This window comes from Copadichromis virginalis, linkage group LG2 (genome assembly GCF_057382275.1).
Source record: "Copadichromis virginalis isolate Kocher_CV1m ecotype Utaka linkage group LG2, C_Virginalis_male_GT1.1, whole genome shotgun sequence".
Taxonomy (NCBI): domain Eukaryota; kingdom Metazoa; phylum Chordata; class Actinopteri; order Cichliformes; family Cichlidae; genus Copadichromis; species Copadichromis virginalis.
Genome location: NC_140619.1, coordinates 2,381,795 through 2,403,738, shown reverse-complemented (window position 1 = coordinate 2,403,738; position 21,944 = coordinate 2,381,795). Strand labels below are relative to the sequence as shown.

At 43.5% G+C, this 21,944-nt stretch overlaps 1 protein-coding gene across 2 annotated transcripts in view; it reads right to left on the bottom strand.

Moving 5' to 3' along the window:
- Positions 1-656: 656 nt before the first annotated feature.
- Positions 657-21,944, bottom strand: part of hars (histidyl-tRNA synthetase) — a 22,170-nt gene continuing 882 nt past the window's right edge. Inside the window, exons 2-14 of one of the 2 annotated variants that reach the window (XM_085467760.1) lie at positions 20,953-21,319; positions 20,747-20,833; positions 19,828-19,947; positions 13,197-13,292; positions 12,828-12,953; positions 10,656-10,763; positions 10,487-10,585; positions 6,760-6,853; positions 6,370-6,497; positions 5,677-5,949; positions 5,456-5,572; positions 1,330-1,476; positions 657-1,224 (exon numbers count right to left, since the gene is read on the bottom strand). In XM_085467760.1, the coding sequence (XP_085323886.1) occupies positions 1,168-1,224; positions 1,330-1,476; positions 5,456-5,572; positions 5,677-5,949; positions 6,370-6,497; positions 6,760-6,853; positions 10,487-10,585; positions 10,656-10,763; positions 12,828-12,953; positions 13,197-13,292; positions 19,828-19,947; positions 20,747-20,833; positions 20,953-21,144 (1,644 nt within the window). In that variant the 5' untranslated portion in view covers positions 21,145-21,319 and the 3' untranslated portion in view covers positions 657-1,167. The remainder of the gene's footprint in view (positions 1,225-1,329; positions 1,477-5,455; positions 5,573-5,676; positions 5,950-6,369; positions 6,498-6,759; positions 6,854-10,486; positions 10,586-10,655; positions 10,764-12,827; positions 12,954-13,196; positions 13,293-19,827; positions 19,948-20,746; positions 20,834-20,952; positions 21,320-21,944) is intronic. The other variant, XM_085467768.1, reaches the window with a different exon arrangement.

Here is a 21,944-nt window from a genome sequence, read left to right as displayed (position 1 = left end):
GATACTGCCTAAGGAAAGCATGCGTAATGGACAGAATTGGTACTAGCACAGAACTGAAGACCACTCCATTTACATGACCAAATTGGAGTAAATCTGTTTGCACCTACAGCATGCTCAACAGTGTTAAATATTGCACTGAGGTCTAGGAGGACAAGCAGAGATGAGCCCACTGTCAAAGGCCATACGATCATTTGTCACCTTCACTAAAGCCCACTAAACATCCATAATTAGCAAAGACAGCTGGGATCTACTTTCACGATGAGCCTCTTGAGGTTGTGGTGATCAAGTTTATCTTTCTGAAATACATAGAGCGTCACAATATTTTCGTATTTTGAGATGCACTGCTGCAGGATTAGCACACGAGTGCCCAGAGGAAACGCATCCCAAGTACTGAGCTGACCACGAGGTTCAAAACCATCAGTGTGCCCATTGCACAGCGTCAGGTGTCAATGCAGCTGCATAGCAATGAAATGCTGTGCCTTCTAATGATGCTGCTTAAGGACAACCCCAGCACATTATCAGCCGAGTAATTCTATTGGACTTTTTTAAGCCCTTTAAAAGACACATGTAAAGTTGGCAGCTTGGTGTTTGGTGGTGGGAGCATCGTCTTCATCCAAGAGGACCTTCACATTCTCACAGATGTGGAAACCAGAAGCTTTTCCCAGGTTTGAGCAAAATGTAAGCTTTTTATTTGAGACACTGGGCAGTACAGGATATTTTATACAGACAGGAGCATTCTTAGAACTGTAACTGCAGTAAATCATGACGTGATTCATGTAGAAAACAAATGTGTAACATTTTCTCAGTCTTGGTCTTAAACACTACAGCTATCCTCCTATGTATTTTTTTTAAATAGTGCACTGACTGTTTTGGTGTGATTTACATCTACCATCTCTTCACCAGAGACCCTACTGAACAATGTGAACAATGACAACGAGTGAGGCATCTTTTACACACCCGAAAGCACATTACAAGCAACATCATTCATTTAAACATGTTCCCTGTTAGCTTCCTGCTGTGCTCATGAGCACCACATGCTGTGTAACACCAGTCCACGTGGCTGCTGTGTCTTTGCTCTGTAGTGGACCAGGGAAGGAATTCTGTACACAGTTCTGAAGAGCCCATGAGATAACGTGGCTGGTTTATGGCTAAACAAGCAGGAAGCGGCTAAGCCTCAGTTCTCCTCTTGATCTCACTGATAAGATCTGCTCTGGATATATCGACCTGTGCACAAACAGCAGAGGGGGGGGGGCAGCAAGATAACGTGACGTGTGTGTGAGCATTTCTTTATGTGTGTAATTACAATGACTTGGTGTGCGTGCATCATACCTCCTCTCTGGTTGCCACTACACGCAGCTTCACCACTCCATCCTTCAGCTCCTGTTCTCCCAGTATAGCCACGAGGGGGATTCCTGCTTCCTCACAGTACTGCAGCTGACTCAGCAGTTTGGGGTTCTTTTTGTACATCACCTCAGCCTGCACACACACACACACACACACACACACACACACACACACACACACACACACACACACACACACACACACGCTCTTTACTGTTCCGATGTCATCTCACCAGTACACATACAGTGGTGTGTTTGCCTCCTTCATGATTTTAATTTTTTCCTGTTTGTCACACTTAAATGTTTCAGATCATCAAACGAATTTAAATATTAGACAAAGATGATATACGTAAACACAAAATGCAGTTTGTAATATTTTTGTCTAGGGCTGCTCAATTAATCGAATTTTAATCACGATTACGATCTGGGCTTTCAACGATCATTAAAAATGACTGAGCCGATTATTAGCCCCTCCCTCGTACTTTACTCTCGCGCTGCTCCGTGTGGTAAGTCAAGCGCACCTCTCTCCATTTCGAACACGCGTCACAACAATTAAGAGGACCCGAGGGAAGCTCGGAAAGCTAAGCAGAAGTTATTTGGAGAGGAGAGTGACTGCTGCTGGTTGAAAAGAGAGGTAAAAAAAACAAAACTTCAGTGGTGTGGAAACATTATGGGTTCAGTCAGACGTGGATCAAGTAGACACAGTGTGTAAACTTTGCTACGGTGTCGTAGCTGCACCACAGAGCAACACTGCAAAGTTCACTAAACATAGATGTTTACATTTTTCATTTATTTCTTATATTGCAAACATTTGCACTGTTATCAGTATTTGCACACTATTTTATATTATTTTTTAAAGTCATTATTCAACACATTGTTATTGTTAACCCTTTAAAGCCGGTCAGAGCAGCACGCTCCGTTTTGTGTAACTATTTTTAAATCCCTGTAGAACCTGAACCGTGTAAGCTAGCGCAATAATTTGTTTTGCATATGAAACCGGAGGAGTTGTACTTACATCTGATGCCATCAGCTTGTCCTCGGTCACAGTTTCCTTCCACATGAAGTTTTGCAAAAATTGCATAAAAAGCACTTGCAGCAACAAAAACACAATATTCCAGAAACAGGCTTTGCCGATCCATCAGCTGTTCTTAACACTTCCCACTTTGAAAAAGACGTCAACGTGAACTGTCGCATTTCCTGCCCGAAACCAGAAGTGACGTCATTTTCGCAGAAAATCTAGTTTTTTACTTGTAGGCCTTAAAAGCCTATACTAGTGTTTTTATAAGTCATGTTTGACTTTTCTGAATAGTTGCTGGGATGCTTAGAACTCGAATTGCACTGCTGGAAATAGTTTATTTTGATGCACCTGCTGTTTTCTTTGCAAATGTGCATCATAGGATTGTTTTTTGTTTTTCCTGCAGTATATAAAAATTGCTGTATCTCAAAAATAAAACTATGAAGAGACTCAAAATAAATTTCCTGTTGTTGTAAACTATTTTTTGCAACTTTATTGTATTTAAAGTTTTGAGGGATAAGCCTCTTAAATTTCTCCAAGTAGAAATATATGTAAAAAAACAAAAACGATTTTCAATTTTTTTGTAGTTTATTGCACTTGTTTGCAATTAATGTAATTACTATGGACTTAATGCATACATATTATTAAAATATGGGCTATAACAGTTGTATTGATGTATAGCAACTTGAAATGCTCCCACAAATGGCACTACAGCATGTAAAAAAATAATATAAGCTCTGGCGGACTTGGTTCTATAGTAGGTCTTAAAGGGTTAAATAAATATCGTCAAATAATCGAGATCTCAATTTCAGTGAAAATAATCGTGATTATCATTTTTGCCATAATCGAGCAGCCCTATTTTTGTCTAACATTAAATTTGTTAGATGATCTGAAACATTCACGTGTGACAAACATACAGTAAATCAGGTAGGGGGCTAACACTTTTTCACACCACCGTAGTCGATCGCTGGTCAATAGACAACACGGACATGTGCTGTAATGCTAATGACCGGGCTGTCTTACCTGTCTGTGAAAGCTGCCCTTAAAATTGTTGATTTATGTGTTGTGTTTATTTATTCATTGTCACTCTTAAAAAGCTTCCACCAGTTGTTAATAATTTCTTGATTGCATAGTTTAAAAAATATTAGTCTGTGGGGATGGAGAGCAGCTGGCCTGCTCATTAAGACAGGCTTGAACATAATGACTCCATCATCATTATGACTGCAGTATCTGGTCTTTAAGTGATGACATATCAACCCTGCTTCAGTCTTTGTTAAGGCTGTGGTGTTTTTAACATGTTTTCATGTTTTGTATCTTTCAGTGGTTCCCAAACTTTTTTTGCTGGGCCCCCTTTGTTTTACAAGAAAAATGTTCGCGCCCCCCCTCCCCACGTGCACACACGCACTAACACATCCTCCAACCACACACGCCCATATTTTGCTCCATTGCGGTTTATTTCACACCTCAAACATTCAGTAAACAATTAAGCAAATACAAGTAATCTGCAGGTAGTAAGAAAATAAACTACTAACTCTGTCACGCTGCGTCCGCACCTACACGGGTATTTTTGAAAGCGCAGCTGTTTCGCCCACACTTAAACGCCGTTTCGAGTCACCGAAAACGGAGATTTTTTAAAACCCCTTTTTTGTGTTTACGTGTGGACGAGGAATACAGAGTTCGTCACGCAACGCCAAAGGTATGTGTTTTGTTCCACGTCACGCTGTGGCCACGTTATTGTTTACATGAGATGAACTGCAGAATGATAGAGACGAAATGCTGTTAATCTGACTGTCTGCAGGTTTTACAGGCTTACACACAGTTACTGTCCCTCCATTTACAAAGGCAGAGGCGTCACCGTGGGATTATTTTACGTGTAGTTGTTTTTTCCTGTGTAATAATATTCAACATCAATACATTTTTCAAAAAATGCTTTTCTGTGCAAAATGGGTTTAAAAATATAAACAGCTGTGGGATCCTGTTTGTTTGAACCGAGGGAACAAATCGTGGCAGGATCAGCCTGATGTTATTTGTATCCTGCTGTAACTTTACTGTATAAAGAGCAAACATCTCCAACATGTCAGGAGTAGTTAGTCATTACAACAAGTGTTTGTGAACTAAAGATCAAGAATGTGGGATCCTGTTTGTCCGTGATTTGAAGAGCCCAGCGCTGCTCCCGACGCAGGGAAAACCAATCCTGGTGAAGCCAAAGGGAAGATTTGCTTCACCATATTTTCTAGTCTTTGGTTTGGAAACATATTCAGCGACGCTTCATCTCCTGCTTTGCGTTTCTGTAGGCGCCCCATCAAACACTTGTCCATGATGCTAGCAGTGTCCAAGTGTTCTTTTTTTCTTTTCATACCGCGCCCCCCCTGCAATGGCTCTGCCCCCCACACACACACACACACTTTGGGAACCTGTGGTTTATGTTACGCTAACATAGCTGTGTAGCTAGCGATCACGTAGCACATCATTATATAGCAGCTAGCCAAACTTCAGTAACCCTACAAACGTCACTGCTGTTTAGTTTTCTGTCTTCATTTATGTTGGAAGTGATAGCAGAGCTGTACGTTTTAATTGTTTCAGAAATCTCTCAGTAAGAACATGCTACGTCATGTCTAGGTGCAAACTAGTGAGCTAACTTCCTGCTAACTTTATTTTATTTTAACTTATTCTGTGTATCATTTCTGGCATGTCAAGTGTACACTACTTGGTGTTCAGCTGGGAGTTGTTCTGAAAGTGCTATATAAATAAATTGTTTGCTTGCTAACTTCTAACTCCGTTAAATGTAATAACTTCTGTGTTCATGGATGCCCGGATGTTAAACTTAATTGTTACACCTGGTAAAGCAGCAACACTGATGATTAAAGATGAATTTAAACAGTGTTTAACTCTCAGTGATGCCACAGTGTTCGTTTGACTTTGGGAGCTGAAGCAGAGTTTGGACACAGAAACAGCTGATGAAGTCAGACTTAAAGACCGGATAAAGCAGCCACACTGCTCCCCCTGGTGGATACACAAGGTACCCAAACTCTTAGGGTGGGGTTGTTGACAGTATCTCCCCCCTGATCTGTCCTGACACCCCCTGCCACACACCTACCTTGATGCCAGCATTCCAGAGCTCAGAGATGAGTTGCAGTCTCTCCTCCAGCAGGTTCTTCTGAGCAGATGCCACCATGATCTGAACTTCTGTGGTGCGCACCTTCTCCGGTGAGGCCTGAACAATAAAACCATGTCACTGTTGAACTTGTGCATCATTCACAGAACAGTAAAGCTGCTCCAGCTTAAATTTTATTTCACAGATATCAGGCGAGACATTACCTCAGCCTTCTGCTCCATGATGGAGAAGATCCTTTCGATACCTATGCTGACACCCACACAGGGGACTCTCCTCCCCTTGGGGTCGAACATGCCCACCAGGCCATCGTATCGGCCCCCTCCCGCCACGCTGCCCACGCTCACACTCTCTTCTGCATTGGCGCCGTTTTGAGCTTCATTAGCGGCTGAGACTGCGCTTGCCTGAGTCAGCACGGCTTCATAGATCACTCCAGTGTAATAGTCCAGACCCCGGGCCAGACTAAGGTCAAAGACCACCTAGAGAAGGCAGAATTTCAAAGTCCGTATCCAGGCAGGGAAGAATGAAGAACGGAAAAACAAAGAAAAACAACAGAGAGACGAAACAAAAGCCCCTTTTCCATTTACCTGCTCGGATTCACTTGCCAAGGTTCACTCAACTCGGATCGACTGGTTTTCACTTACAATCGAGTACCACCTAAAGTGCGTGATTGTTGCTATAGCAACATGGCCGAGCGTCCCGTGACATAATTAGTATGCTAATGGTACCAGGTACCATGACCTAATGGAAAACCCTGAAAACCAGTAAGGGTGTGCTAGTTTTTCACAGGGTTGCATGACCAGTATAAAACCTTTTTTGTCCACATGGAAACCAGATCATTGCTATAGAGCACTCATACTGGAATCCTATACCAGAGAAATCCAAGATCAGTTTCTCACCTTGTCTGTGACATGGAAGAGCTGTAGGTACTTGAAGAGCAGTTTGATGTCTGAGAGGCCAGCGCAGGCCTGCTTACTCTGAGACATTTTATGGTCCTGAAGGAGGCGCTCAGCCAGGTCCATTCCACCTGCATTACATCCAGCACAGTCAGTCTGTGTGTTGCACAAGCGATTCCCTTGGCATGCTCTATTTCATCATTGTGGTGGTACAAGATAAAATGTTTAATGTTGTGTTTCTGAGTCTGTGGGAGTGCAGCATAAGCTTGGACCACATTTTATTTGATGCTGAAGAAAAAGAGCTAAAAAATGCCTCCGCTGAACAGCTGACAGTTCAGGTCACGCTGATTGTTCTACAGACATCAGCTGTGTGGATGTTGGGCACAGTCTCACCCTGCATGCTGACGTACTCCCCAATCTGGTCGGCAGCCTCCTCTGACAGGCCCTTCTCATTCACCATCTCTTTCTTCACGTCCTCCCAGGACATCTAGAGGAGGACACGGGTAAGGATTTCAATTCAACTTTATTTATATAGCGCCAAACCACAACAACACGGTGCTTTATAGTGTAACATAAAGACCCAACAATAATGCAGAAAAAAACCAACATGAAGATGACCCTGTGTGAGCACTTGGTGACAGAAGAAGGAAAAACTCCCTTTTAACCAGGCTCAGGTAGTCCATCTCTCGGGTAGTCCATCTCTCGGGTAGTCCATCTCTCAGGTAGTCCATCTCTCAGGTAGTCCATCTCCTGTGACCGGTTGTGTGTTTGACTAATGACTAATGTCAGAGTGGTGCATAAACACACGGTGAGTAAAAAGAGGTGAGAGATGGAGAAACGCTCAGCAGCCTTGTAACGAATGACCGTGAGCAGCAGGGCTGCAATCATTGCAGGCATAGACGGGACTACAGCACAGTCCACGTTTGTTATATTTACCAACATAACATGGCAGCTCTGTGGCGCACTAGTTATACCCATCTGCTGATAAGCCACACCCTCATCATAACCTGCCAAGCACCGAAGCACTGAGCCTTGTATTTAAAGACTGTTCAACACAGAGCTCTTTGGTGACACCTGGTGCCAAAAATATGACGAGCAGCTTGAATCTACAACTTGAAGTGAAGTGCTGCATTATGATTGGCCACTCAGAGCTGAAATGACAGCTTCTGTTTAACATGATAATGTGACAGTTCAGTCTGACATCGGGCTGATGTGGTGCTTTTTACCTTCCTCATGTAACCATGCACCATGGTGTGTTCTCCCTCTGCTTGGGACTTCTTGATGTTTTGTATTAATATATAGTGTTTGTTTTTTTTAATTAAGTACAACACGATGTTACAATAGGTTGGGAGTATGCTTGTGCAGTGAAGTCCCTGCCTCCATGTGATACGTTTAGATATACTGCAGCTGTGTTTTCTTACAAATTATAACTCTCATTATGTCGCACACTAGTTCGCTATCTGTCGCAAAAAAAATCACCAATGATTCAATTCGTTATGTCTGTGAAGGTTCTCAGTCATCCAGGTCACCGTAGTCAAAGGAGCTTGCAAAGAAAAGCGTCTGGACTTCTTTAAGTTACTTGAAGACGTTTCACCTCTCATCCGAGAAGCTTCTTCAGTTCTAAGGTCAAATGGTGGAGAGTCCCAGATATAAACCTAGTGGGAGTGACCCCCCACAGAGGGACAAAAGGACCCCCTGATGATCCTCTAATCGCCTGAGCCAAGGTGTAAACTGGGTGTGGGTCCCAATCAGCCAGAGTTTCGGGTGAGTTCATTGTGAAACCTGGCCCCACCTTATCATGTGAATTCCTGAGGTCAGATGGCCCAGGATGTGAGTGGGCGTTAAGGCGTCTGGGAAGGATCTCAAAACTGGATTATAGATGGCAGAGAGTTGGTGTCGTAAACCCCGCCTCTGTTCAAAGATGGTCACTCACAGTGGGCATAGATGGCTTCTTTCACTCCTCTTTCAAACCATCTGTCCTCTCTGTCCAAAATGTGAACATTGGCATCCTCAAAGAGTGACCTTTGTCCTTAAGATGCAGATGGACTGCTGAGTCTTGTCCTGTGGAGGTGGCTCTTCTGTGTTGTGCCATGCGCTTGTGAAGTGGCTGTTTGGTCTCTCCAATGTAGAGGTCTGAGCATTCCTCGCTGCACTGTACAGCATACACCACATTGTTAAGTTTGTGTTTTGGCGTTTTGTCTTTCGGGTGAACCAGTTTCTGTCTGAGCGTGTTGCTGGGTCTGAAATACACTGGGATGTCATGCTTGGAGAAAACTCTCCTGAGTTTCTCTGATACACCGGCTACATAGGGGATGACAATGTTGTTGCGTCTGTCCTTCTTATCCTCCCTTCAATTCGTCATTAACCACTGAATCGGGGGTTTGACAAATGAAGCTTCAGATGTCATCAATCACGTGACTCTTTTCAGACGACCCTCGCCTCGGCACAGGGCTTCTGAAGCAGTGTGTTCGTTTTTTGGGCACGCGCTGGAGCTTCAGCTTCAGACGGGACATCACTGCTACTTGTACTTAAAATCAGCACCCACAGTTCAAAATAATTGCACAAATGCAAACACACTTATCTAAACCGTGATAATCAATGACATTTGTGTGAATGGGTGGATGACTGTAAAGCGCTATAGAAATACAGGCCATTTACCATTTGTGGCTAATATCTCTTCATCTTACAGCATCTATTTCATCATACACTGAGGAGCTGCTCAAGTGCATGGAAGATAGGATTATAAATCATTAAAATGCTCTAATCAGTAAATATTTGAGTTCTTGGTAAATAAATGGTAAATGGACCGGTTCTTATATAGCACTATTCTACTGACCGAGCACTCAAAGGGCTTTAAAGTGGCTGAAGAAGAATCTTTCTTGATGTGCAAATGTTTTCCTAAGTGAAGTTAGATGGTTGCAAAGACGTCTGTCAAGAACATCCTAAGAATATAATCCACCCACTGTTATCATCTTCAGTGCCCTGTACCAACACAGAGCAGAGCAGCTATCTGAACGCTGCTCCAGAGGTCGATCATCTTGTTAATAATTTCACCTCCTCACTACGTACGACTCTGGATACTGTAGCTCCTGTGAAAACTAAGGTCTCTAATCAGAAGTACCTGACTCCGTGGTATAATTCTCAAACACTTTCTGAGTTAACTTCAATAATTACTTCCTCCAAACCATCAACGTGTCTTTTAGACCCCATTCCTACAAAACTGCTCAAAGAAGTCCTGCCATTAATTAATTCTTCGATCTTAAATATGATCAACCTATCTCTAATAATCAGCTATGTACCACAGGCCTTCAAGCTGGCTGTAGTTAAACCTTTACTCAAAAAGCATCTCTAGACCCAGCAGTCTTAGCTAATTATAGGCCAATCTCCAACCTTCCTTTATATCAAACATCCTTGAAAGAGTAGTTGTCAAACAGCTAACAGATCATCTGCAGAGGTTTATTTGAAGAGTTTCAGTCAGGTTTCAGAGCTCATCACAGCACAGAAACAGCTTTAGTGAAGGTTACAAATGATCTTCTTATGGCCTCTGACAGTGGACTCATCTCTGTGCTTGTCCTGCTAGACCTCAGTGCAGCGTTCGATACTGTCGACCATAATATCCTATTAGAGCGATTAGAACATGCTGTAGGTATTACAGGTACTGCACTGCAGTGGTTTGTATCATATCTATCTAATAGACTCCAGTTTGTGCATGTAAATGGAGAGTCCTCTTCACACACTGAGGTTCATCCATCCTGATCCAGTCCAATCCTGTTTTGTAAGTGATTTCCGATCTGGACCTACTCTTCTGAGCCTGTGGTACATCTGAGGCGGATCTGATCCAGAGTCACATCTGATTAATCTCACTTCTTATTTCTTGTTGAGCAGCTGCACATAACATTTTCATGCAAATGGCATCAACATAGCAGCTCTCCAAGGAGACGCTTACAGTGCTGTTAGATTACATCAGAGGTGTCACAAATAAAAATGCCATTCCTTTTTACCTCCACAATACTGGTTTCTGAATATTGACAACTGAAAACATTCTCATAAGTACGAGGGTCAGGAGAACTGAGTATAGTGATTAGAAGAGTTGGATGTTCACTGCAGTAAGCCTCAGTACCTTGTCCAGTTTATCCACCGTTGAACAGATGGTTCGGAACTTGTCATCTGGAACGCCACACACCGCAAACATTCCATCAAGGATGCGTCGGTCGTTCACCTGCATGTAGAAGATGTGGTTAGAGAGACTCACTCACCACGGCAGCACTCAGCTCAACTAAGTGACAAACCTTAATACGAAAGTCTCCGAGGTCCAGCTCGTTGAGGATCTCATGTACAATCTTTAGACACTCAGCATCTGGGATCATGGCGTCGTATTGCCCTGCTATGTCAAAATCCTGAAACGCAAACACAAACACACATGTTAACCTTGTCACTTCTAAGTCAGTCATCAGTGGTGACGAGCAGCAGATGTCAGTGTAAACTGAAATAGTCAATAGATAAAATACATAAAAATGTATTGTGCAAAGTGTTGCATCATCTACAAAGACTGTACGACAGCTTTGATGCTCTGGCGTCATATGTCAGCAGGGTGACCTGGAAGGTGAGATTTAATACAGAGATCTGGAAGGAGCCAGTGCTGAGGATGATGCAGGAGGAAGAGATGTTGTGGATTTTGCTGGTTAAGAAGTCCAGGACCAAATTGTAGAGGAGGAAGCTCAGGTTGAGACTTTTTGCACCCGAGTCTGAGCCAGGAACAATCTGCAAAAACGTTTTTTCCTGTAGCCCACAGTGACATTGATGGAATCCTTTATGTGGGCCTCGACGACCCTTCTGAAGCACTCCATGGCGATCAGGGAAAGGAGTGTGGACAGCATTTAACAGTCACATTTTTTTATTACATCAGAGCAGTGACCGTTTACCAAAGTACACCAACCACCTGCTACTCCTCAACAATAGTTTTCCACATCTGTAGCCTCGGGTAGCTAGCTGTCACTACCCGATCCATACCGGAAACCCGATCGGTGCCCCGCATGCACGAAAGGTGTCTACTTCCGGTTGAAGCGTTTTACGATAGTTACGGGTCAGAGTATCTGTTAAGATGTTAAGAATAATAAGTATCTCTTAAAATGTTTCCCATAATGAAACATTTCAATATAATGTAGACGAAAACGAAAAATAAAAAGATAGTTACGGATCAGGACTCTCCGATCCGTACCGCGCATGTGCAGGGGTTTTCGTCTTCTTCTCTTCGTTTAATGGCAGTTTACTCCCCAGTGTACGAGGATACTGCCACCTGCTGACTGAGCGAATAAACCCTATTGTAAACTGAATTAGCGTCATTACAAACGTGTGTTAAATTTGATTTAGTGACAGTCGAGTGTGTTTATGCTCGTCTGTGTGGAGAGGATTGTTGGAATAATGATGATGATGTGCGCTATCACTGTCAGTTGTCAGTAAACACTTCATCTGGCTGCTGAATCTTCACGTGACACATTACAAAGTCTGTATTATTAACTCTGTAATTAGGCGCCATTCTTCTTATTTTACGGCGCTGTTGTTCAATCGGGGGACGCTCTCTGTTGAGGAGAAAAGCATGAATTTGTTTGCATACGGATTATCCATTGTTTAAATGTCCCGGTAGTCGAAAAGGAGTCAGAGCTGTTGAGAAATGCTAGGAGCTAACTGGGCGCTAACCGTGTCATTCAAATATATTGAATGTCGCAATGTTGGCAAAGAGAGGAAGTGACGTAAGATTTGTGCATGCGGGGTACGGATCGGGTTTCCGGTACGGATCGGGTAGTGACACTAGCTGTAGCCTCGGGTAGCTAGCTGTAGCCTCGGGTAGCTAGCTGTAGCCTCGGGTAGCTAGCTGTAGCCTCGGGTAGCTAGCTGTAGCCTCGGGTAGCTAGCTGTAGCCTCGGGTAGCTAGCTGTAGCCTCGGGTAGCTAGTGGACTTTGAATCCTAGCAGTGAAAGGTAGTGCTACTTCTCTGGAGGTTTTGCTGCATATTGGGCAGTTTCTACATTAAGCGCTGTTGCTAATGAGTGTTGAACGCGTGAATGCTTCCTGTTGGTGATGCTGGCAGTGCCTTATTAGTAAAGTGTTGCTACGATGCTTTGGAGTAAAAGCATTGCTACCAAACACCCGGACTACCTACAGGACTGTATTGCTACTGCTTGTGAGCTACTATACACTGGCATGTAGGGAACAGAGCGTTCTGCACTAAAATTCATGGACAGTGTCAGTTTAGCACAAACAGCAGGGCTGTCAACGGCTTCTGCTTGAATCAAGATTATATAGGGGACCCCTCGCCCCTCCTCACACAGGCATCACTGAGCCAGCCTATAGGGAGCTGTGATATTTGACCTTCTAATGAGGTCAGAGTAGATATTCCCATAGTGAGACAAAATTAATGCTATGAAAAAGAACTCAGTCCATGCCATCTGCAGTTGACTTACACACTGATAAAACTCTCTGTAACGTCCCCGGGTCATGGCTGGGTTGTCACGACGATAGACCTTAGCAATGTGATAACGCTTGATGTTGGTTATCTTGTTCATGGCCAGGTAGCGGGCAAATGGTACCTGAAAGAGGGCGGGTCAAGAATAACAACACCACAGAGTAACAATGTATTGCTACTTTCATGACAATGTAACCTTTTCACAAGCTGCACTTGGTTAATAAGAAGCCCCGTTCATTTAACTGCGTATTCTGACTCTGTTGAATGCTCAGTCTAAAGTACCACCACTCTTTTAATCCTTTCTAACATTTTTGTGGAAATGCATGAATGAGAACAGTACAGTTGGCTGTGTCTATTTAAAGGATACAGTGAGGTCATATCTGAGGGACAGCAGCTCTCCTCCTTGGTCTTTGAGATCGTAGATGAGCTTGGAATCTTCTCCATATTTCCCCGTCAATGTTTCCTGTGCAAACAGACAAATAGGTCACTTCCGTGCAATGTGTTCCACATTCCTGCAAATCAATTGCGTGCTGTGTGGTCAAATGTTTGTGAATGTTGAAGGCATTTCACCTCCTTGTGATCAGTGTGTCAAAAATAATGTCTCACACAGAATATGTGATATATAATTCTCATAATTAACATTTAACAATATAAACCTACAGGCTACACACCAACACAAATCCTAGCTAACAACAGGTATAAACACAAAGTCAACAGCACAAAGCTTTAAAGCAATCGAGGAACTTGACTTCCGGTTGCGCCGTAAGATGGCGGCCGAGAGCTCCCAGTCATCTCAGCAAAAATGTTATTATTTATTTTGTACTGCTTTCTATTTCTGTGCGCACAGTGCGATCGTATGACGGACAAACGCTTTTGGAGCAATGTTCGTCAGCCAGTTCGGACTTTACAGCAGGTTTCGACACCGTGGATGCCTGGGATCCTTCGTTTACTTGCACGACGCCGTGGGAAAACAAAGAGTGGGAAACGCGCCAGAGTTTTGAGCCGATCCCGACAGAGAAACGGCAAGCCAACTCTGCCCAGCATCCTGCTCGCAAATCTCCAGTCTCTGGACAACAAACTTGACGAGCTGCCTGCACGGATTAAACACCCAAAAGACATCAGGAACTGCTGCGTTCTGGCCTTCACGGAGACATGGCTGGAGCCCAGCGTCCCCGACCGCACCGTCACGCTGAATGGATTCACTGTTTACCGGGGAGACCGAACGAAGGACTCAAGCAAGAAAAGGGGAGGAGGGGTGTGCTTTATGGTTAACTCTATGTGGGATAGAGATGTGTGTATCTTAAAAACTTACTGCTCTCAGAGCCTCGAGCTGCTGAGCATTAAAGTCAGGCCTTTTTACCTCCCGAGGGAGATCAGCTCAGTTCTCCTCTCAGCTGTTTACATTCCCCCACACGCTGATAAAGCTTCGGCTGTGGACGAACTGTATGACATCATTATTGGACCTGAGAATTAAAATCCTGACGCTGCCTTTATTGAGCTGGGAGACCCAGCTTTTGGTAAGGCAGACCATTGTTCCTGCTGCTGCTGCCTGCATACAGACAAAGGCTGAAACAGGTAAAACCAGCGTCCAGGGTCATCTACAAATGGGACAGTGAGGCTGAGGAGGTCCTGCAGGACTGCTTTGAGACAACTGACTGGCAGATATTTGTGGATGCAGCTGATGGCAACATCAATGAACTCACAGGGCAGGGATAGCTCAGTAGGTAGAGTGGTGGCCCCATGATCGGAAGGTCGGGGGTTCGACTCCACTGAACGGCTACCCTGAGGTACCCCTGAGCAAGGTGCCGTCCCTACACACTGCTCCCCGGGCGCTGCACTGGTGGCTGCCCACTGCTTCACTGGGTGAATGGGTTAAATGCAGAGGAACTATTTCCCTATGGGGACTAACACGCACACTTTACACTTTACACTTTACACAGACTCTGTCATTGGATATATTGGAAAATGCATGGACGATACCATCACTAAAACCACCGTCCGCATATATCCAAATTCCGGGGAATTTGGACGAGAAGTTGTTAAGCTGCAGACGAGCTTAACAACTTCTATGCTCGTTTTGATGCAGACAACAGAGAGCAGATCCTCTACCCTCATGAGGACAGTGAGGCTGTAACTAACTCTCAAAACAGAAGCTGTAAGATGGTCTTTCAAAAGGGTCAATCCTCACAAAGCTCCGGGATCGGACGGCATCCCAGGCCGGCCTCTCAGAGTGTGCGCCGACCAGCTGGCAGAGGTGTTCACCAACATCTTTAACCTCTCCCTGAGGCACTCAGTGGTCCCCACGTCCCTCAAAACATCCACCATCATTCCCGTTCCTAAGAAATCTGTGGTCTCCTGTCTGAATGAGTACAGTCCTGTTGCACTGACATCCATCATCATGAAGTGGCTCGAGCAGCTGGTCAAAGGTCATATCTGCTCCTCCCTCCCTGACATACTGGGCCCTCTTCAGTTCTCCTATCGGACAAACAGAACCACAGAGGATGCCATCGCCCTGGCAATGCACACCTCCCTCACTCACCTGGAAAAAGGGAATACATATGCAAGAATGCTCTTCATCGACTACAGCTAGGTAGGGCTGCCACGATTAGTCGACTAGTCACGATTACGTCGACTATCAGAATCGTCGACGACCAATTTGATAGTCGAAGCGTCGTTTGAAGCTTTGTTAGATCCCAAAAGACGCAGGAATAAGTAGCAGGATTTAAGAGTGTAATAACGGACTGAAACAGAAGATGGCAGCACTGCATGTACAAGGATGCCAGCTGCCGTTAAACCCCGAAGAAGAAGAAGTAGCTGTGTCCCAAAATTCATAGCACCGCCCTGCTTAGTTTCCAACAATGGCGGCAGCTAGTTAGTTTTAATATTACTCTTATTATTCTTTCTGGGTCACAAAATAAACGTTTAACATATTTTCAGGCGAGAATGTAGCTGTGTAAACCTCAAATATCTGCTCAGTTTATCAGGACACCACATATTTTCAAAAGCGCTCCGACGTTTTCGGAGACGTCTGTTACCCACTAGCTCGATAGCTAGCCGGGGGCAAGGCTAACTAGAGCCGTGAGAACACCGGACTCCCGGCAAATCGTTTTCAAACCCACCGCCGTCTTTCGCTACTCAGGTTAAACATGATATATAAGTCACTTAGATAACTTAAACATGTTATTGTTTGGCTTTTTTCAGTATTTTATTTGTTCCTGAGTAAATCAGTTTGTCTGAGATTAAAGTTATAGTTTTTACACAGCTGAATAAACGTCAAGCAGACAGCTGATTATCAGAAGTGTGAGATGCTGGAGAATATACTCCGGTGTCCTGTTATATTTTAGATAGCAAGGAGTTTATTAAACTTCACCGAAACAATCTGAAAACTTCATTAAAATTGAATAAACTATCATCTTGTCTTTATTTTTAGTTAGCACCTTAAACACTTCAAGCTGTAAGCTAATGATAGTTATATAAGAGCAGATGCTGCTGGTGCAATAAGCTGTAGGTTTTACGCTCAATGGATGCATGCTCTGATTAGTCAACTAATCGCAAAAATAATCGGTGACTAGTCAACTATCAAAATAATCGTTTGTGGCAGCCCTACAGCTCGGCATTTAACACCATCATCCCCTCAAAACTTGCCTCGTAGCTCGTCGACCTTGGGCTGGGAACACCGATCTGCAGATGGATTCTAAACTTCCTCACAAACACGCCCCAGGTGGTGAGAGTTGGTAAGCACACCTCCTCATCACTCATCCTAAACACAGGAACGCCACAGGGTTGTGTGCTTAGCCCCCTCCTTTATTCCCTGTTCACACACAACTGTGTTGCTAAACATGAGTCCAACACCATCATCAAGTTTGCAGATGACACAACGATCATAGGCCTCATCACAGACAACGATGACACGGCCTATAGAGAGGAGGTGATGGCGCTGTACGAGTGGTGTCTGGAAAATAACCTGACTCTCAACATCAGCAAAACTAGAGAGATGATAGTGGACTACCGGAAACAACCAGTCAGGGAAGACCAGCCCATCCACATCAACGGTGTCAAGGTCAAAAGGGTCAGCAGCTTCAAATTCCTTGGAGTCAACATCACCGAGGATTTCTCCTGGACCCTTCACACAGACACTGCTATCAGGAAAGCTCGCCAGCGACTCTACTTCCTGAGGAGGCTGAGGAAGTTTGACATGAACGCGAATATCACCTCAAATTTCTACAGGTGTGCAGTCGAGAGCTTACTGACGAGCTGCATCACAGTTTGGTACGGAAGCTGCTCTGCCAGCAGCCGGAAATCACTACAGAGGGTGGTGAAGGCAGCAGAGCACATCACTGGCACGAGGCTTCCTGCCATTCAGGACATTTATCTTCAACGGTGCCTCCGCAAAGCACACAGCATCATCAAGGCCCACAGCCACCCAGCACATCAGCTCTTCTCCTTGTTACCATCTGGCAGACGTTACAGGAGTCTGTCTGCTCGGACTACAAGACTCAAAAACAGTTTTTACCACTAAGCCATACGACACCTCAACCACAACACTTAAACACACACAACACAGTCCACAGGACGCACTCAGAAGCTACCCTGCAGCTTCACAAGTACTCTGCACAATCTGCACTGGTCACGCCACTTTATTGGTATTTATATTAGGCAGAAAATGTGCAATACTGTACCAACTGTTCAGTCTGTACTGCTGCTCATTCCTGCCACTGTGCAATATCCCCCCCGTCACATTCCTATTTAAGATTTTTTTTATTTAATCACTAGTGTGTACATATATTTATATATTTATTAGGGGTGCAACAATACTCGTATCGATATTGAACCATTCGATACAGTGCTTTCGGTTCGGTACCCATATGTATCAAACAATACAAAATTTTTTATTTATTTTATCAACTTTCCTTCCGACGATGCTGTCTGTGTTGAGCGCTCAGTGGATCTGCGCTCGACAGTGCAGCCTAGGCGGAGTAGTCGAACGCAGATTCCCTGAGCGCAGGGCAAGCTAGCAAGACAGAAGTTAAGCTCTCCTTGCAACATGGCAAACTGAACCTCCCCCACCCTCATTCAGATCTGGCCTTTGGAACTATTTTGGTTTTCATGTGACGTATGACCCTGAAGGTAAGCGAGTCATGGACTAAAGTAAAACAGTATGTTGGATGTGCCACGCAATGCTCAATTACATGGGTGGGAGCTAGTGTGTTAGCGCAGTTAGCTCGTTAACGTGTTGACGCCGTCCAGTCCCACACACGCGGCGATCCGCAGTAGCTCGTTAACGGAGATTTGCCGTGTTGTGGCGTTAACGTCATTTCAGATTAACGCTGACAGCACTAGTGGGAACACAACGAATATGACTGCACATTTACTCCGACATCATCCTAGTGCAAAGACAAGTGGAAGCAGACAAAAACAACAAGCACGCATGCTACAAACTTTACCCGAGTCATTTAGACAGCCGTTAGCACAGGATTCTCCTTATGGGGACCTGATATGTTTAATATGCTGCTGAGAATATAGCCCAGAAGAAGCGTATAGTAGAGCTTTTATTTTGAAAGAGCCATTTCTCTGTAATAAACTCTCTTTTCCAAAGATGAGTGATTTCTCCGTCAGATTTTTTTTATTTTTTTATTATTTTGTTGTTTCAGCAACATTAAATTTAAAAACTGTACTTTTGAGTTAAAATATATATTTATAATTTTAATAAATGACAAATTAAAAAAGCATGAACATTTTTTTTTGTATCGAAAAAATATCGAACCGTGACACCAAAGTATCGAACCGAACCGTGAATTTTGTGTATCGTTGCACCCCAAAATATACATATTTAGTCTGTTAACTGTTAATCTTTTTTCTTTTACTATATTTTATTAATATTTTGCTCTTAACCATTTTTTTTCTACTGTACCATTCTGCTGAGTGACTGTCTTCTGCTCGTCAAATACATGTCATTGCAATGTTGACCCTGTGCTAACTTGCATATGACAAATAAAACTGAAAACTGATTAGCACACTGTCTGTATCCGGCCTTTAAGCCTGACGTCATTAGCTGTGTCTGGGCCCAAAGTCAAACGAACACTGCGGCATCACTGAGAGTAAAACTCTTAATATCCAGTTTAACAATAGCCTTAAGTTTAACATCCAGGCATCCATGAAAACAGAATTTAATACATTTAACGGAGTTAGAAGTTAGCAGGAAGTTAGCTCGCTACTTACCACCTAAACATGATGTAGCATGTTCTGACTGAGGGATTTCTGACAAAATTCAAACGTACAGCTCTGCTGTCACTTCCAACATAAATGAAAGTAAACAGCAGTGACACTTGTAGGGTTACTGAAGTTGGGCTAGCTGGTATATAACGATGTCCTACGTGGTGGCTAGCGACACAGCTATGTTAGCGTAACATAAACAGTGAAGCTGGAGGATGAACGTTAACTTTTTTCCACTCGATAAAAGTTAACTTGAGGGTTCCCGATGGTTTTAAAAGCTGAGCTTTAAAATGAATAGCGGTAATAAAAACCGAGAGAGGCCGACAGTGATCACTGACTGTTTTTAGGGGCTTTTGAGATTAAATAGAACAAGATACAAAGCATTAAAACATGTTAAAAACACAAAAGCGTCATTAAACACAGGGTAGTTTGGGCCCGGAAGCAGGATTCATCACGTCATCACTTAAAGACCGGATAGGTGCTTGCAAAGAGCCGAAGTTGTGTTAGCGGCACAACTTCGTTATTTAGCAGTTAGCTGTTGTTTCGGTCCTGAATGCAGTTTGCACTTCACCATTGCGCTCTGGTTCTTTTGTGCAATAAAAATGAAAGTAGTCAGCTAATTGTAGCATAAGTACGAGTGGAACCGATAAGCGGGATTGAGAGTCTGGCAGACTAACAATTGCAAGGAATTGAACTACTGGGAACCGGTTTGCTAAAAGAACTAATACCCGATGCCCATTCCTATTTTTCAAGCAGCAAACTTGTTAAACTAAGTCAAACTCTACCTTTAGTTCAAAAACAGGTGTGTCGATGGTCTCGGCTCCATGTCGTTTAAAGCAGCGGATGATGGTGTTGAAGACTTTTTCTCTGATGGCCATCTGTTTGGGGTTGTAGTCTCTCGTTCCCTGACAAACACACATTGTCAATCAAATAATTCTATTGTGAGAATATGTATGCACTTGTTGTTTGTTGTCATTTTTTTGTTCAGCATCCTCTTTGTAACAGATTTCACCGTGCGGTAACCAGTAACCACTCAGCCTACCAGAGGTTGTAAATGGTCGCTGTCCTAGGCCTGGGTGACTGAATCCATGTAACTTTTTACATTAAAAAGAAATCTAACTTAGAGCCACTGGGGTTGTAACACACCATTGGAAAGCTTACCATACAGACATTTTCTGGTCCTCTAGAAGAGATGTGATTGATTAAAGGATAAGCAGATATCCACATAAAGCATCATGTACTTTGATGACACAATTTGGGGTAGTCTGATCCTTGCATTTTTGACTACCGACACTAAAGTTTGATTCGTTAAACCCACTCTTATGAAGGGGTTCTTTGATCTGATCTTTGGTAACAAGCTATCTAGAGCTATTATATTTTTTTAATTATAATGCAGCCACTTGGTGCCAATGATCTCACAGACAGGCTTCTCTGTAACCAAAGCTACGCCTGCTTCTACTTACAACAAGCTTTTAATCAAATGGTATGTGCCCGAATATAAAGGTAGCGGGTACTTTGCCATTGAGAGCTCCTTTTATTCCACCAAGTCCTGCTGAGATAGTAAGATAAGCTTTACACATGTGACATAAAGTTAAATGGTTGTGTTTGTCTTGTCCTAATACAGACGATACCAGGCCTGTGCCACAGAATATTCTGTAAATATAAACGTGTATTTCCTTAAATACAACAGTACTTTAATCTTACCTTTGGTGTTTTAAGGACAAATTGGGTTTTGCCATCATCTCCTAACTGAGCCTTTAGTGCCAGCAGTTTAGCTACCTCTTCATCAATCTGCATGAGAACACAGAACAAAATATAAAGTGTTCAGAGGTTTTATACTGTATTTAACAACTGTAGCGTGAAAAATTATGAATACATCTTGTCAAATAAACACATGGACAGCAGCCTACCTGAGCCACAGTGATCCCAGGGAAAGAGTGAAGAGATCGGACACATGTGGGAGCCCGAAAGCCCACCAGAGCGGAGCAGGCACGAACCCAGATCATGCCCAGCATGGTTATTCCACAGTGCAGGAAAATGGTATGGATTTCCAAAAAAAAAAAAAAAAAGTAAAGTAGGACCAAAAAAAGATCAGAGTGCATCAAGAGTGCAGCATAATCCAGTGGTGTTGTACAGAGCCAGCCGCAGCAGCCAGTCAGGAGGGTTGGGTTAACCAGACGGTGAAGTAGATGGTGGAGATGATGAATCGTGTGACAGGCCAAGGTCACCACAGGTCAGGCAGGAAGAACAGGAGAAAAGTGGTAAGCAACCCTATCACTAGGAGAGGGTGGGGCATGATGCATCATCACCACAGTGAGGAGAACAGAACACGAGATGCAGCAAGTCAATCACAGCAGCCCAACAGCCCCCCACCCACCCGGCAAACAAAGTCTTTCACTAATGTGATAAAAACTGATTTAGACAACAAGTGCACAGATGCACCTCTTGAACTGTTTAAAAAAATCTATGATTCCTTTTTTTTCCCTGTATTTGTATAGCGCTTTCCTTCACTTATTGTCCACAGCCACAAAAAGTTGGTTAACATGTCTACTGTTGCTGCTTTAACCTGTTATTGCATTTAGCAAACTCTACCTGTCAGCAAGCATTTGTAACTTAGTCTCAATAAATCTCTATGGTGTCATTTTCATAAAGCGAGTCAGAACTAACATCAAACAATTCAGATAAAAGACAGGAAATGGATGAGACTGCTGTCTGAACGACTCGGCTAAGGCATCTTCTCTGAGAAATAAGATTATGCTCTATGGTCCAGTCTAGAAGATTCCTGAATAACACAAAGGGCACGTTTTTAATTCATGTTGTTCTACGAGGATTTATGACGGGCTAAAACAAACACTGGCCCCTAGAAGATGTCTTGATCGTCTTAGTGTTTGCTAATAGTAAA